This window comes from Lampetra fluviatilis, chromosome 5 (assembly GCF_964198595.1).
Source record: "Lampetra fluviatilis chromosome 5, kcLamFluv1.1, whole genome shotgun sequence".
NCBI lineage: Eukaryota > Metazoa > Chordata > Hyperoartia > Petromyzontiformes > Petromyzontidae > Lampetra > Lampetra fluviatilis.
In genome coordinates, this window is record NC_136279.1 from 14,727,093 (window position 1) to 14,745,585 (window position 18,493).

Consider the following 18,493-nt stretch of genomic DNA (forward strand, 5'->3'; position numbering starts at 1 on the left):
AATTCAAACGTCATTAATTATTCCACATCAACCTTTAACTCCATATAATTTCACTCGTCATTCTCTCAATCATTCTTCGTGCAATCAACAGCCATCCAGGGGGGAGACATCGTGACGGGGGAGACGGACAGCAGGACGGGGGAGACAGATAAAGGGACAGGGAGACAGGCACAGACCTGTGGAGCACTGGGCGTCACCATGGAGACGTGCAGGGCGGCGCAAAACGACGTGAGGGAGCTGGCGGAACGGCGGTCGAGCACAGAAAACATGGCGAAGACACCGCGAGAAAACTGCGAACAAACTACACACACACCATCACCACCGTCACCACCGTCACCACTGTCACCACGTATGTGTAATTACGCGGGCGTGCGTGCGTATCCCAGGAGTGCATGCCGTACAGGCTTTGGTGAAGGTGAAGCTGTTGGGCAAGTCGATGGTATCCGTGTACACCGTGAGTCCGAAAGGAACATCGGACTCATTCAAGTTCGAGTTGTGCTGAAGAATCCCGAACCGGAACGCGCTGTGCTCCTGGTCCGATTGCCGCGTGAACAGCCCACCTAAGGGTACAAAGACAAATGATTGCAAACGTCGCTCCCCAGCCGTTCACTGTTTCTACAGGACAGCTGCCCAGCATAATGTTATAGGAGCCTCCTCCAAGAGGCCCATCTAACACCTCTGGGACCAATCACTGGCAAGCCCACTCAGCTTCAGGTTCTTTTGTACCACATTAGCCCATCAATTATTTTTATCCCTCTCCCCTTATCCAGCCAAACATAAGCAGGCAAGTTGCTTGACCACTACATGGCTGGGCTTGTGGATTATATGATCCAGCTAATGCATCCTTGATGGGATCATGTCCAGATCATTCAAGGATTTATGAACTCTTCATACAGTCTTGTCTGGTTAAACTTGTTGTCGATCATTTTACGCTCGCCAGCTGGAATTTTTAAGCCAGTTCAAGAATTCCACATCTCATAGGTATGAAGAGAGCACATTTTTCTGGCTGAGAAGACCTGGAGCTTCATGTTGAGCTACAGGCCACGCAATTTCCACAGTAATACGCAACGATTGAAAAGATAACACCCCTTGACTGATTGGAAACAAAACCTCTGCTACCAAACCAGAACTGGCCATGAAAATATTGTTCGAGTATAAGAGCTCTTACACCCTGTCTATCATCACCACATTATTATTAATGGAGTACTGTACTGACGTTGAATTCCTTTCTCACCGTACGAAGTCAACTATGTTAATTGGAGGTACGGCGGGAGGACAACATACTAAACACAAGAAGCAGTTCTAAAGAAATTAGTTTTCAATCTAGCTTTAAAAGGACATACCTCCAGTGTTCAGTGGGGTAAAGTGGTTGATGACACAAAGTAACCATGCAGTTGTTTTGGTTTGGTGGGACTGATAATAATGCCCCAGCTCTTCGTGGAAAACTTCAGATTCAACAGTGTCACATACCGGGAAATTAAATTCACTGTGAGAATCTGTAGTAAGGCAGAGAAGCTTATTTTTGTATTGGTGACAAATTTACTACTATAATGAGCCAAGAATGTCTGTCCCGCACGTGACGTCACTCCACGTCGACCAGCCCCCCTCATTAATAATAATTAGCGGGTGACGTCAATCCACATGGACCCGCCCCTCATTAATAATCATGAGCAGGTGACGTCCTCCACATGGACCCGCCCCTCATTAATAATAATTAGCGGGTGACGTCAATCCACATGGGGGGGGAGAGGCGCCTCCCCGCCCCCCCTCCTCAGCGTCAACTTGCAACCCTCACTACAAAGGCAGAACCCTCGCGTCACGTGATCTCCGTCGCGCTGTTGAGACATCGAAGTAAAAAGGACGTCGTGATGAACAAGGGATTATAATCTTGAAATGAAATAGGTCTGTGTCACCGCAGCCTGACAAATTACACAAGAATTGATGGAATGAATATCACGTCGCGGTCTGCTTTTCGCTTGCAACTTTCAGATTTACTGCAATACACCCGTCCTCGGACGGGCAAAGGGCTTAATATTACTTAACAGGAGACCCTTGAAAATCGTTGGTTTATCATTCGTGGTTTCGACCTATCGCCGGCAGACTCTTTGTATACCAATTAAGCTATAGTACCGGGGGTTAGTTTTGGCCTTTTGTGGGTTAACTGTACCCATACGTACTGTATTATTGGCTAATACCATGATGCGGGCTGGGCAAGGGACACGAGGCAGTCAGTCACACCTCAACCTTTGCCATGCAAACATTTCGCGGACCCCGTATAGCCTATTAACAGACTGTTGGGGCAAGTGTTGTTAGCGAGCATCTATGAAGGCCGGCCTAGCACCGGAGCGGGTGTGTGGCCAGCACGTTTGTCTCTCACCAGGTACTCATTTAAGGCCGAGTTGACCTAGGGGAGGTCCATGACCGGTTCAGATAATCCTCAGTGGTGTTGGTCATTAGTGGGAATTGAACTCGGGTCGCCGAGTTGGTAGCACCGCGCGCTCGCTCCAAAGAATATTTTTTGCATGGGAATTTGACCTGCTTATTAAATGATTTAGTTTTTAGTTTATCTGGCATATAGATCAGTAATTATTTCATTTGTGATGTGTCTATTTTTGATTTCCGTGTACCTAACCCCATCATTTACGTAAGGCTTAAGGATTGAATATCGTGGTTTTGGCTTTCACGGCATTTTCCAAGAACATATCCCCCGCTATATTCAAGTGTCACATGTGCAGCAAAACACTTCTCTCAACAAATAGGCAAAAAACTCTATAGGCAAATAAGAGTGGTGTTATGAACCTATCCCACTCCTTGGGTTCTTCCAGCCATTTTCCTGAACATGTTTTTTAAAATATTCCATTGAAGCATTCTACCAATCCAATTGAACTTTGGATTGTATGGTGTCGTCCACAATTGTCGTACTGACAACAGTCGCCCTACCTCCTCCATGAACTTCGATGTAAATTGTGTTCCTCCGTTACTCAGCATCTCAGTTGGTATGCCAAAACGTGAGAAAATGTACACTAATGCCCCTGCAACTTCTGTTTTAATGGTTGTGAGTGGCGCTGCCTTGGGATACCATGTGGCATAATCCACCAGAGTTAATATGTATCCGTATTCCCTTGTAGATACTCGTAATGAACCAATTAAATCTACTGCAACACTTTGAAGAGTTGCGTCTACAAAAGACATTTGTCCCAATGGGATATTCAGTTCCCACCCCTTTGCAATTGTCTATTGACATGTTGCAGGATTGATAAAATATGCACACATTCCAATTCACACCTGGCCAATAAAACTGAGATGACACTTTTCTAAGCGTCCGCTTAATTCCCAAATGTCCTCCCATCAATGAACCATGTGCAAGCTGCAACACTTTATTTTGCATGGTCCGAGGCAGAATTAACTGCTTGAATTTTCTACCTTTATCAATCTTTGGAAATTGAATTGAAATTCCCGATAAATTAATCTTCTCCACAATCATTTTTCCCTCGTGTACTTTTTAATCAGTGGCATATTTTTCTGCACAGATCTTTCAAACTTGGGTCCTATTGTTGTGCCTCTTTCAGTTCAGCACCACTTATTCCTTGAATTGGTACGCATTTATTTTAATTGGATTAATTGCTTCTTTACCACAGATTTCTGCTGCTCGTGGTCACCGCATTGGCTACCTCATATCTTTGTCACCCATTTTCCTCTGCGGGTATATACACTTTTTTTGCTCTGGTGCTTTATTGCAAGACTCCACTGTACATTCCCATCCAAGCAACAGTTCAATTTCGATTTAAAGCTTTCGTGACTGCAGGGATTCATCTTCTTGGTTCTTTCGGTAAAGTTACGTAGAAGGGAAATAATAAAATAACAAAAATTAAACATAATAAAATAATTCTCACGACGTTTCGGCCACAACGCAACGGCTGCTTGCGTTGTGGCCGAAACGTCGTGAGAATTGTGTTTTATTATGTTTTATTTTGATTATTTTATTATTTCCCTTCTACGTGACTTTACCGAAAGAACCAAGAAGAGCAACAGTTCAGTTTGCATTCTGGGTACACATTCTCTCTGAAATCATGTAATTATAATCCTTGATTACGATATTATAGTGTTTAATGTCTTCTAGCTTGATGGCTCTTGTTATGTCGCCTACCACTATGTAGTAAAGCGAAGTGTCAATGCACATCGCATGTACCGTTCCGGTGAAGGATGGACATTATTGTTCAATTTTGACAATGGGACATTTCCGCATAGTTCCATCTATTAAGACAAACGTGCATCAATTGTGAATCACAAAGCAGTCCTCTTTTGATCACAATGTCAGTGCAGCCTGTATCTCTCATGACTCTAACACACTGTTTTCCCTTGGAACTAGTAACAAATCTTGACTTTGTGGGTACGTTTGTTACAACAGCACATATTCCAACACCTGATACTGTCGTCACCGCATCCAATTCCACTGCTGGATGTATTGCCTCTGCTGGCATTACAGGCTGACTGGCATCCTGCCTTCGCATGAGTCTCCTTTTTTAATCTAACACATTCACTCTTTTAATGTGGAGTTTCTTTGTTTAGAGTTTATTCCCAATTTTTTCTCCCCAAACAGTCTCTTCCCAGATGTCCATATCTACCACAAGCGTAACACACTACTGGTGTCTGCTTTTCTAAGGATTCCGTTGTCAATCTGTGCTTCTGGTTTAGCAATGTGCTGAGCTCTTCGTTAACTTACTGAATCAAATTGCGTCAGTCCTCTTTCTCAAATCCCTATGTGATACGTACGACCATGAGGTTCCAAGTATCGTTCAGCACAACACACCATCGCTTGCACACTTAGGGTTTTGCAAACTAAAATATATCCATACATCTAATCGGACATGCTTACAGTGCTTGCTTACGCACAAGAAAATCTATTAATGTCATAATCATCTGCACATTTACAAAGTCTGATCCAGTTTGTCAGATAATTTCCCATACGCACAATGAACTGTTAAAAGTTATCTCAATTGTCAGGTCTAGCAGATCTAAATTTCTGTCTATAACCCTCTTCATTTGGCTTGACGATTTTCAACAGGGCTCTCCTGACTCTGATTGTCATCTGCCTCTGTTCCACTCATTCTGTAATACACAAGAGTGCTTTTCCTTTCAGCAAAGTGCAAAAATTTAGACCATTCCTTGAGGCCAGCAATGTACTTTTGCAGATCTTTCTAATGTGTAAAAAACAAGCCAGGTCATCTTTAACCTCATTAAAATGTGGTAATTTTCACGTGCTTGCTTTGGACCGGACTTGTGTTGTCATACCAGCCACATAATTTAATTTTCTAACATGTGTTATCTCTCCTCTCTCTTTCTGCTCACTTTCCCATTCTCTCTCTTTATCCATGCGGACTTTCTCATCCGTCTCAACGTTCAGCACGCTCCTCTCTTAAGAATGTGTTTAGCTCTGCACCCTCATAGCCCAATAGCTCACCCTCTGAGTTCCTCAATGCATGCCATGCTTCAACTGTGATCTCTATTGGCATACAATCGCCACCATGTACAGTACAGAGACCCTTGATATCGCGGGGTTATCGTTCACTGTTTTGAGACTAATCGCGGGCAACCTGTTTGTATACCAATGTAGCTCTCGCAGGGAATAGTTTTGGCCTTTCGTGGGTTAAATGTACCCGGATGTACAAACAGTCCTCAAATTACGGTACTATCACCTGACTTATGAACACCTGCACTTACGACACCAGCTTGCATGAAAAAAATATTACTTAAAACTCAAACTGGCACTTGAAAACTAAACCGCGGAACTTAGTTAACCTAGGGGAGCCCCAGGACCGATTCAGATAATAGTCACTGGTATTGAGCATGAGCGGGAATCGAATTCTGGTTGCCGGGTTCCTAAGACAGCGTGCTAACCTTATAATGGGTAAGGACGGTATTCAGTATTTATACTATTTGTCTAGGAATGTTTTTTTTCATAGAGTTTTTCCATGTTTATTTCAATAATTATTTGTTAGATTATTTTACATACAGTACAGTACTTATTTCAATTATAATGTCAAATTTTTGGTTGACGTGTACCTAACCCCATTATTTAGGTAAGGCTTAGGTATTGAATATTGCGGTTTTGGTTTTCGCAGCACTCTCCAAAAACGCAACTCCCGCGATGCAGGCATGTCTCGCTTAACGAGAGAGATACATTCCACGAAAAGTGTGCAGCGTCCTGGGGTTAGTGAACACTGTCCCGCAGCTGCAGAAGACAACATATTGACGTATTGGCGGTAGAAAAGTGCAGCATAACACACCGGTCCTCATACAAACAATCGAAAGTATAAATTTTAATCGGTCAAATCTGTGTATCAATCTTTAATTGACCCTGTCGCCAAGTTTGACATGATTCGAAGGTCTATTCAGTCTACTCAGACTTGCTAAAAAGGTCGATATTGACCATTGATTTGAGTCCGTTAAATCGAGGAACCGTCTGACCAAGTCTCGGGCACGAGTCAAATCTGCCTTAGGAAGACGGAGCCAATCGTCATCAGGCTGGGTGCTATCTGGCAACAGACTGCGTAGCTTCGTGTTCAGCTGCTCGCAACATTTGTCATCCGACTGTCTCGACATCACGAGAATTGATTTTTACGCAACCAGTAAGATTTTCTGACCAGAGTTGCGAATTGCGGTAAAATAAAATTTTTCGCTAAAATGTGTTTTTATACTGCACCGCCAATACGTTCACATGCGCGTGTGAACGTATTGGCGAATGGTAGCAGAGTGGCTTTGCACAAGAAAATTGGGGGGAAAAAACCGTTTTGATACAAAGGGTAATGACTGACAACCTGTGTACCAACTGGCCGAGCATGAGTTTGTGATTGTATTTGTGTGCAATCGCGTCGGGGTGTTTAGGTGGAGCAGGGTGTTCCTTTCTATCTGTAATATCCCGGGGGGAGCTCTATTAAAAGTTAACTCAGACCCCCAACCCGTCTCAGCGCCTAATCTCGAAAGGCAGTTCTCACCCATGGTGCATACATACCCTAAGACGTCCTGTTTTAAAAATGTTCATACATGAACGGAGGGCAAGAGTCTGGAGGACCCCACATGGGCAATGAGTTCTCATACATGAGCCTCCCATGACACTCAGTAAGTGAAAATTCGTTAAATGACCATGGTTTCCCCATTGATTTCCATGTAAAGAGCGGAGCTGTGTTTCAGTCCCAAAAGTTTCACTCTTGAAAATATTTTTTAACATAAGAAATTAAAAAAATTAAAAAATCTATGTTGAACGTCTTTCTCACCATACGTAGCCAACCGTGCTAACCGCAGTGTGCGAATAAACATCAAATGTAACACTTACCACACGTGAAGAACCAGTGTTTGCAGGTTCCTGACCTCAGCGTCTGCAATTAATTAGCGCCACCACCATTGTTTAACACGTTGGATCCCCCTCAAGAGCCCTCACTCGTGTCACATGTGGGGAAATTAAGTTCACTGAGAGCCTCTGTAGTAAGGAAGAGTAGATAGTAATAGGTTTTTACCCTTTCAACTGGTACAAAAACTGACACCTTTATACAAGGCATCATGTTTGCAATAACCACAACACAAGCAGTCAAAATGCAAACAAAAAGAAACAACTCTGATGATGATAATGATATGCACTGTCCTGGAAGTTGATTGGTCCACACCCGAGACAGCTTTTCTTAGAGCCTAGTCTCCATTGGTGTTGGACCAGATGACGCCAAAAGGCTCTAAGAAAAGCTGTCTCGGGTGTGTCTCTCGCTGTAGACAACAGCCTAACCCTTCTTCTTGGTTCTTTCGGTAAAGTCACGTAGAAGGGAAGTAATAAAATAATAAAAATAAAACATAATAAAATAATTCTCACGACGTTTCGGCCACAACGCAAGCAGCCATCCTCAGGTGAAGACCAGGTCTGTCGGGGAGACGATGAATCCCTGCAGTCATGAAAGCTTTAAATCGAAGCCTAACCCTTGCTTGATATTGTGTTTAACAACCACGCGATTACAATGCCTTGGTAGTTGCAACACTGTCACCAGGCAGGTTGTTCCACCTCGTTCCGCACCGGACGATCAGTTGCCACCGCCACAGAACAGGCTGATGAAAATATCAACTCTTTCACTAAACATGTCCCTGATATGTCAGTGTTAATATTTTAATTGATTTAGGCTATTAACACTGAGGTAAATAACAATGTCTGTTTCCAATAGAACAATAACTTTACATCTCTGTTTCTAGGAATTTATAATCTTTTTACAGCAGAAAGTTAACAAAAAATTGAATCACATTCTGCCCTGTTCAAATGTTGAGGTCCCAGCCACGAAGATGTCTCCTCTGGCAATGCTGCTGTTCTGCTGGGAAGCATCAGCACCAGTGCTACGGATATCAACGATGGTCCCTGTATATTCGGTACGGTGCACCAGTATGGGGCAGAAGTAGTCACTCGACTTGATGTACAATTGAACACTGCATTGTGGTGTATTATTTGAACCCTGAAGTTGACCCCGACATCCTGGCTGTCTGTGCCGTCACAAATCTCTCCCCCACCCATTGCCGCAACCTATCGGAAAGCCCTGTGAATCAAAGAAAAGTCGCCTTCCAATTCATCAGGACCTCAAGCTCATGATCCACCTGAAACCACATCCATACAAACCATGACAGATGCGGATAACTGATGGACAAATGGAAGATTAAAAACTATCCAGTGTGCGACTGTGGTCATCCAGAACAGACCATACAACAGATAACGATGCAATGCCCACAAATATAAAGGACACATAACAGCGATACACTCCGCTGCTCCCGATGCAGTTGTTTAGCTTGACCACCCGAATGTGATATTTTAGTTGTTGCTCTGCATCTACATCAGCCGTAGAAAAAATACTGTTTGTTCCTATCTCAACCTCTGTTTATATAGGTGAAGTACAGTATCTTCTTGCTTAACGTCGGGGTTGCGTTCCTGGAAAATGCGACTTTAAGTGAAGCAACGTTACGCAAAACCGCTTTTCCCATAATAAACAATGTAAATAGGGGAGGTTATGTTCCTGGCAAGTTTCCTACTACACTTAAGAACATAATAACATTTCTTGATTTATATATTTAATAGAAAAACGAATAACACTGGTGATTAACTTTTGCTATATGTAGAGAAAAGTTTAGTTTAACACTCACCAGAGTGCTATGAAGGACCATTTCCCGAAAAGTCGCTGATTATATAGTTTTCTTTTCAGACCACACACAGTGTGTATCATAATCATTGGGTTTTTACCCTTTTATCTGGCAACAAAACTGACACTTTTTTTTACAAGGAGTCATGTTTGCATAGACCACAATACCTGCAGTCATAATGCAAACAAAAAACATAACTCTGATAATGTATGCACTGTCCTTGAAGTTGATTGGTCCACACCCGAGACAGCTTTCCTTAGGCGTCATCTGTTCCAACACCATGTGAGACTAGGCTCTAAGGAAAGCTGTCTCGGGTGTGGACCAATCAACTTCAAGGACAGTGCATACATCATCAGAGTTATGCTTTTTGTTTGCATTATGACTGCAGGTATTGTGGTCTGTGCAAACATGACTCCTTGTAAAAAAGGTGTCAGTTTTGTTGCCAGATAAAAGGGTAAAAAAACAATTATAATATTTTCTCCTGGCAAAGGAGGTTCCAATGGTGTAAATGCTTACCCGAGCTCTCATACTCTGATGGTGGATTGTCTTTGAGTTGTGCGCCTTTTGGCGTCATCTGGTCCAACACCATATGAGACTAGGCTCTAAGAAAAGCTGTCTCGGGTGTGGACCAATCAATTTCAAGGACAGTGCATACATTATCAGAGTTGTGTTTTTTGTTTGCATTCTGACCGCAGGTATTGTGGTCAATGCAAACATTACTCCTTGTAAAAAAAGGTGTCAGTTTTGTTGCCAGAGAAAAGGGTAAAAAAAAACAATGATCATATTTTGCTACTGGCAAAGGAGGTTCCAATGGTGTTTTTGGTGTCTTTATTTCTTCAGCACTTAAAACAAAATATAAGTCTGCAATCACACGAGAAAATATAAATGTACATCTTTATTATTACATCTTCCGTCCTCGGATGGGCAAAAGGCTCTTTACAGAATAACCACTCATAACGTGATCCACTCCTTTGCCGATGATGGCACACTTCGTGCATTATCCTTCTTTAAATTACAAGCTGAGAGTAAGACTTCGGAGCTGCCCAACATAGATTCTCCACTATCAATCACCACTTGAAGACAGTTCTTGATTGGGGTGACAAAAACCTGGTCACGTTCAACTAAAAAACCCCAGTCAACGATAATATTACATAAGATTGTCATTTACACAATTACTCTCATCATGTTTAACAATGTTTTCTTGAGCCATAATAAAACTGCTAAATATGCTTGGCACAACATTCTCATCTGAACTGTCATGGAATGGCTGTGTTACTATTGTGGCTAAGGAGACATCAAAGAAGCTTGGTTTTATTTTGCATGCCAAAGCCTGGTTAATTCCAAATAATTACTACTATACAAAGCACAAATTCGGACGAAGTTTGAATCTTGCTATCATATCCGGGGTTAAACACCCAGTCACTATGTCACTCACTGGACTTGAAAGAATTGAGAGTCAAGCAGTCAGGTTGATTGATGATCTAACTCTCACTAAGTTACTCTTGTCACTCGCTAACCGGTTGTCGGTTGCCTCCGTATCACTCTTCCATCTCTACGACCATGGTTACTGTTCCCATTAAATGTCGATTTAAAGCTTTCGTGACTGCAGGGATTCATATTCTTGGTTCTTTCGGTAAAGTCACGTTGAAGGGAAACAATAAAATATATTTTTAAATTATTTTATTGTGTTATTATTTTATAAAAAAAATATATTTTTATTATTTTATTGTTTCCCTTCTACGTGACTTTACTGAAAGAATCAAGAATATGTTCCCATTAACTTCATTCATTGATAACTCCACCCACTGACTATTTTGTCTCATCCACCACACTTCTCCCTCTGCTTCTTCTCTTGCACTGACCACTTCACGTTTTGGGCTTTTTGGCCTGTGCTCAGAAATTGTGTTCAAAAAGTGTCAGGAGGTAGCCGATTTTAACCCAATTAAGCAATATATGCAAATGCCTCGAGCATCAAAGTTATGAAACGAGTTTCACCAATTTACATAACCTAATAACTAGCGGAGTAGTGGAAACAATATCTAAAGCCACAAATGGGATACACAGAACTATGTGAGTGAATTAGGGAAGGAATGACAATAATCAGAGAACCCAACACAACATGATTACAGTCATTATTGTTACATCAAGTGATGAGAGCATGAAAACAGCAAAAAGGAGTTTGGCGATTTCTAATTTATAAATTATAACCAAGCACCTGGCAAAAATCCACGTGTGCGAGGGGACAACACTCCATACAGATGGAACAGACGGAGTCCACATTTGATCTACCACCTTCTCCTGACGGGCCATGGTATGACACCTCGATGCTCATGGGAAGGGAGTTTTACGATGTGTTATTCACCAAACGTTGCTTTCAGAGTGCTGCATTACAGCCATGTGCCACGGCAACCTGGCTGTTGTTAATTATGAATTAAAGAGGTGGATGAAAGCAGGTTGGAGTGATTTAGGAAAATTGAACTCGATAATGAAAAGAAAAAAAACTTGCCTAAAGAAGGTGTCTACATCAGTGCGTATCACCTGCCAAGATTGATGAAGTTGAAACATGGTCATTGATAAAGAAAATGGCACAAAGGCTATAAATGTTCAGATATTATTGCAATTACACTGAGACAGGGAAATGTATGCATTGGAGAATATACACAGATTAGAGACATCATGTTGGATAGAACACAATGGCCGGTGGTCAACACTAACGAAGTAGTGACAGCCAAAGGTAGAAACACGTAAAAATATGTCCACTGTGTAGATGGAGCTATAAAATAAGATTATGTGCAACTTCTGGATGGATTATTGCATTGCAGGAACTTGAGGCATATGAAAAAAAACTCACGTACATTGGTCAATAACACGGCCACAAATGGAACATATATTATAGGCTATATTTCATGCAATGACCTGTCATCATAGCACGTAACAGAGTTCACCTGAGAAATGATAGCTTAGATTAGGCCTGCCTTCATCCAGCAGTGGATAGATCATGGCTAATGATATAATCGAGGAGGCGATAGGGAGGTGTGAAAGCGTCAATTGCATTGGACAAGATAACCTCTTGATTTTGACTTTGAGGTAGGGTTCATTATACATTGGTTGCTGGTTCCATTTGAGGTGCGTTAGGCACAGAGGTTGGGCTAAGATGAGGCAGCGGTTTTGACAGGAGCCGGATTTTGCATTGCAGCAAAAGACGTTGCGACAGAGCGATGCCAGATCTGATTCCCATCAAGCACATTGCAAGGCCTCAGTGTGACTGGGGTATCGGTGACCACCACGAGGTTTTGATATAGCATACACATCACATCCATCTCATAATCGACACAAATTCCATGCATCTCATAATCCACGCCACGCACACCTCATGCATTTCATAAACCACACACATTGCATAATCCACACACATTTTATGTATCGCACAATCGACACACATCTAGTGCAGCTCATAAAAGCTTGTAATCCATAAATCACACATTATGCATCTCATAAACCAGAAACATTAATTAATACATTTCCCAAGTGACATCAATCCAATGAGAAACATTTAAAAACATACACAAACACCATGACAAACACTTTCACCATATAAACAAATATGCCAAATATACCACATTATAAAAACACATTCCACATGTCCAATACATGCACGAATAATACCACACACTGCAAGTACAACAGATGTACCATTTACAGTACAAGCACCAATATTACGACACGGCACATTCATCCATGTAAAATGATCATCAACATGATTACCATGAGCTATGGTCTATACACTCCTGGATAAACGTTTCGCCACACCTCACAATCCTGCGATGTAAAATTCCTCCTGGCACCTGCACACAAACTGTTTCATTGCTCCATCTCCTCTCGAATGCGTTTCATTCCACGGCCATGATTCCCAATCATTATTCTTCACCATCGGCCATCGTTCCTTCCAGTAACATGTCCGGCCCAGGCGCATTTCGTTTGCTTGACAGTTTAATTATGTCATTCACTGGCATGTGTTTTTTTTTTCTCTGTTTTCAATCTTCAGTTCTACGTCTCTGTCTTTTTATATTAAATTTCTTTGTCGACAAGTCGCGTGTGGTTTCAAACAACTTGCTCTGTTTGCTTTCTAACCTGATCCACTTTCAATGAAATAATAAATTACAACACTAGCTACTTCGTTATGTAACTTGGCACCATGCATTTAATGCATTCGATAATGTAGCTATTTGTAGGATACATATACCAATAATAATACCACTTATTCCATTACAGCACATACTCCAATAATGGTACAAGCCATGCATACTACATATCCCATGAATACGTACAAATACAACTGGCATTCATCACTGGTTGACGGTGCCATCATCACAGGTGGGCCAGTGGGGGGTGGGGTGGCACGTGCCCCCCCCAATGATCCAATCGAAATCCCTAATTTCGATCGGATCATTGGGGTTTATGAGTAATAATTCGGCATTTGGCGACCCCCATTGCCACTGTGTAGCATATTATTACGTGCCAGGGACTCTGAGATGATAGGACAATAGTCTGAGTCCGTAATTGGCAATAAGTAACGGCAAAGCAGTTATAAGTGACTTAGAATTGTGTGCAGTTGCGTATACAGTACACGACTTCCCTGAAGGCATTCACCTTCAGCGAGCGCGATGCCGATCACACGCGGTTCGAATTCGACCCTCGGTCGAATGCTGCGCCATCGCCGCACACGCGTCGAGTAAAAAGCAAGGGACAAGTCCTTACTTACTAACAACTCCTATAATTTTCATTGTTGGAGGGGTTGCCCCCCCCTACCTGAAAATCCTGGCTCCGCCATTGGCCATCATCCTAATGATTGTGCCAGGCTCTGTGCCCTTTAAGGAGACGTGAAGGGTTGAAGGCTTTCTAGCAGGAGGTCATTGTTAAAGAGATGGGTGAACTGAGATTTGTATTATTGTTATGTTTTTTTACTCAGGAAAGCCTCACTGAGTATCAGGACTCCTTTTGAGGAGGGTCCTGCCAAGTTTTCGCAGTTGGGATCAATGATTGCACTGCTTTACTTGCTGTGTTTTCACTACCCGGCACTAAACTCAAAATTAACGTCGGTTCTCAACCTTGTCTTGTTGCAGGAGAAAATGTTGCCTCTAATTGCCCAGTAGCACTCTTCACAAGCCTCTTCCGGAGGACAATCTTGACACCACTGGCCCTAGTTATCAACAAGTTCACTCAGTTCTAAGTCCTCCCATACAATATCGGCTAATTTCTTCTCTAGCATGTACCGTATAGCTCCACACACCCACACTGCTGACGGTGGAGGTTGACAAGAAAACACAAATCAAGTCATGACCCAAAGTGGTTTATGACATCTTTCCAATGATTGCTGAGTTTATAGCCATCTTCTCGGTTGAAATTGTGTCTGTATATATGGATGGCTTCATGAACTAATCTTTTTTGATAGCCAGTAGGCTTGCAAAGTACCATCGTCTTAGAGAAATCAATTTTGTGTGAGCCAGCCGCATTAAAATAATGATCAGCCACGGCAGAAGTATTGGTCCTACCTTGTTTCAAATCTGCCTAATGCTGACGAACACCGTCCGAGACATGTCGCTTAGTTCCCCCAATGTAACTGCTGCCACAAATACAGCTTAGTTTGTAGACACCGGGATATTGCATGTCAGGAATCTTGTCCTTCACAGATGGGATCAGATCACGGATTTTATGTACTGTGTGAAATCGGACCTGGATCCTGTGTTTGTTCATGATTTTGGAAATCTACGCCCATCTTTAAACCTTCATAAACAGCTTGCCTTTAGAGGCTAACCCCCCCCCCCTCCTTTTCCTGATGACGGACGCTTGTGTTGCGATCGAAACGTCGTGGTTAAAGCTTTTATTATTTATTTATTTTATTCACTTTTTTATATAATATTTCTATCTATGTGACTTTACCGACAGAACCAAAGAATATGAATTCCTGCAGTCACGAAAGTTCTAAGTCAAAATAGGTGCCGTTAATCAAATATGCAAGTTATCTGAGTTATATTTTCGATAACAAACTAAGCTGGATTTTTTATCCCTAAAGGCCCCCGGAAAGCGAGAAGAGCTTCAAGCACAACTCCATACCGTGTTGGAAAACCTTCCAACACCAGAGGCCACCACCATCTACCTACAACGGGACCAGCTCAAAACCGATGTACCAGACTCGTGTGCCCAGACCATCGGCTATAAACCCCAAAGACACGAGGACTGGTTTGATGCAATGACACCTAGATCCACGACCTGGAATGAAAGCATGCTACATTCCTTGCTTGCCAAAACCACCTGAGGACACAGCGCAGGACCGCAGCGTACCACCAACTGAAGGCCGAAACTCAACGGCAGATCCACGCCATGAAAATCAGCTGGTGGGTGAAAAGCCACGCGCGATAGAGGGTTATGCCGACCAGCACATCATGAAGAACTTCTTCCAGACAACAAGGAGAATCTTTGGACCTCAGTCTACAGGTCAAAAGCCCATCAGAACACTTGATGGATCCCAGCTGCTGAAGCACAACAATGCCATCTGTCAATGCTGGAAAGAGCATTTCGAACAGGGAATCCATCATGATGGATGATACCCTCCAAGCCATACCGCAACACCCCAAAGAGCTGCAACTCGTCCAGCCACCAACCATCGGTGAGCCGAGGCATACCATCAAGTAGATGAAGTCCAACAAAGTCTGCGGTCTGGATGGCATCCCAGCTGAAATCTTCCAATCTGGCAGCCACCCGCTCACTTCAAGGCTCCACAAGCTGATCCTCTGGATCTGGTACAAAGAAGACCTCCCCGGCGACCTCAGGAATGCGACCATAGTAACATGTCTTACTGTGGAAACTACAGGGGGATCTCCCTCTTGTCCATAGCAGGAAAGATCCTGGCCCACCTCCTGCTCAATCGTCTGAGTTCCGTTGCTGAAAAGGTCCTCTGAGAGACACAGTGTGAATTCCAACCATCCAGGGGCACTGCAGATATGGTTTTTGCTGCCCAACAGATTCAAGGAAAGTGTCGTGGGGGGGGGGGACATCAAGAACTGTTTTTGGCATTCATCGACCTAACCAAAGCATTTGACTCCCCCCAACCAGGAAGCCCTTTGGAGTATCCTCCAACGTCTTGGCTGTCTGGAGAATGATTGTTTAATGGCGCTTTATAAATTAAAATTATAATGATTGTTTGTCACCATCCTGCGGCTCCTGCACGACTACATGACCGCCACTGTGCTGAGTGGGGGATCTAAAATAGATGCCTTTCAGATTCGAACGGGTGTCAGACAGAGTTCCATGATCGCCTCCGCCTTATTCACCATCTATTTGGTCATAGTCAACCTCGTCCACGGTCGCCTCCCATCAGGCGTTAGTATCCAGTAGTCTTGATGGGAAGCTCTTCAACATAAAACATTTTCAGGAAAAGAAGAAGCTGACCACAAAGAACATCCACGACCTACAGTTTGCGGACAAATAATGCGTGATTGCTAACTCTCTGCAGGAAATCCAGATGACCCTCGATGTATTCAACTCTGCATATAAGAGACTTGGCTTAACCTTGAACATCACCAAAACCAAGGTCCTCCACCAACTGCCATCTGACCAGCCAAACATCCCCCCCGACTCTTCCCAACGGCCACCATCAATGAAGAGATCCAACACAAGAGTCCAGTGCGCCAGGTGCTGCCTTCTATAAACTGAGCACGTCTTCAACAACAAACATTTCCACAGGACAACAAAGTTCCTAGTTTACCGGGCTGTTGTCATCTCAACATTCCTCTACTGCAGCAAAACATGGACAATCTACCAGCGCTACGTCACTGCACTCGACCGCTTCCATCAGCGCTGCCTCCGCCAAATCCAGGGGATCAAGTGAGAAGATCGCTGCACCAATGTAAGTATTCTCCTCCAAGTTCACACCACTAGCATTGAAGCAGTGCATCTAAAAAACAACTCCGATGGACCGGCCACTGCATCCACATGCCTGAGAACCGCCTTCCCTGCCAGATCCTTTTCTCCCAGCTCTCCAATGAGCAGTGGGGGAGGCAGGACAAAGAAAGAGGTTCAAGGATACCCTCAAGTCCTCCCTCAAGCACGGAAAAATCAGCCTTCAAGACGAAGAGGAGTAGACTACCAGCTGCCTCGGGTGGCACCGCTGCATCCACCAGGCTGTGGCCCACTTCGAGACCCAATGTCTCAATGCCGAAGTGGATCGCTGCCAAAAAAATAAAGGAAAAGGAAGCCAGCCCGATTCCACTTCCATATGGGACCACGTGGCCCCAATGCTCCCAATGCCCAAAGATCTGTGGATCCAGAATTGGACTACTCAGCCACCTCAAGATCCACCACCAAACCTGATAAACCCCGAGGGACTGCCGATGACAACGGTTTTCTAAACTATTTTCATTTTACCAGGTAAAACCCACTGAGTTATATAGCTCTTTTTCAGAAGCGACCTGGCCATAAATGGTAGATGAACTAAGTGGCTTATCGTGCAGAAATGTACAGCTGCCAAATACGCTAAAACACGGTTCACTAAATTTTCCAAGTAATGTGCATACAACTTTTCAAGAAAGAAGCTAAGCCTACATTTTAACTATGATATTTTAAAAAGTTATTTTACAGAGGTATTCACCAAGTCAGTTGTAGAGCATTCTTAGTTGATTGTAGAGAAGCAGTGGGGCCGTTTAGAGTACAGTATACTGTAGTACTGGATGTACAGGCTGATGCTAACGCAACCACTTGGCATTGTCCTGAAGCACACGGCAAGATCCCAGATGGTTGTCGGAATTTTTCCGGATACGTGAAAAATATTTGTACAGGAGACCCTTGAATATTGCGGCTGTTACGTTCTTAGAAAATGCTGTGGAAGCCAAAACGGAAATATTCAAGACTTATTAAGCCTTTCCTAAATTATGGGGTTAAGGTATACCGCAACAAAAAAATAGACATCACAATTTAAATAAGTAGTATATGTTAATACACTAAAAACAAACTTAAATACCTTATACAAATTACATTCCCAAATTATAAAGAGTATAAATACTGAATAAATACTTACCGAGTGTGTTTGTCCACGAGTAGAGTGGAGCAAGTAGTGCTACGGTTAGCACGCTGTGCTACGAACCCAGGCACAACCAAGTTCGATTCCCTCTAACGCTCAAAACCAGTGACGATTATCTGATTATGTCCTGGACCTCCCCTAGTTCGACTCATCCTTAAACGAGTACGTGGTGCCATGTGTAAATGTCGCCACTTGGGAGACAAAGGCAGCCGGGCGTGGTGTGAGACACCCACCCCCCTCGTGTGCCGTGGCAATTTC

The 18,493-nt window shown here is 43.1% G+C and overlaps 1 protein-coding gene across 6 annotated transcripts in view; it reads right to left on the reverse strand.

Annotated features, from left to right (window-relative positions):
- Positions 1-18,493, reverse strand: part of LOC144932635 (glutamate receptor 4-like) — a 76,656-nt gene that overhangs the window by 45,669 nt on the left and 12,494 nt on the right. For all 6 annotated transcript variants that reach the window (XM_078856886.1, XM_078856887.1, XM_078856888.1 and 3 more), the window contains exons 2-3: positions 402-560; positions 177-301 (exon numbers count right to left, since the gene is read on the reverse strand). In XM_078856886.1, coding sequence (XP_078713012.1) covers positions 177-301; positions 402-560 — 284 coding nt within the window. The remainder of the gene's footprint in view (positions 1-176; positions 302-401; positions 561-18,493) is intronic.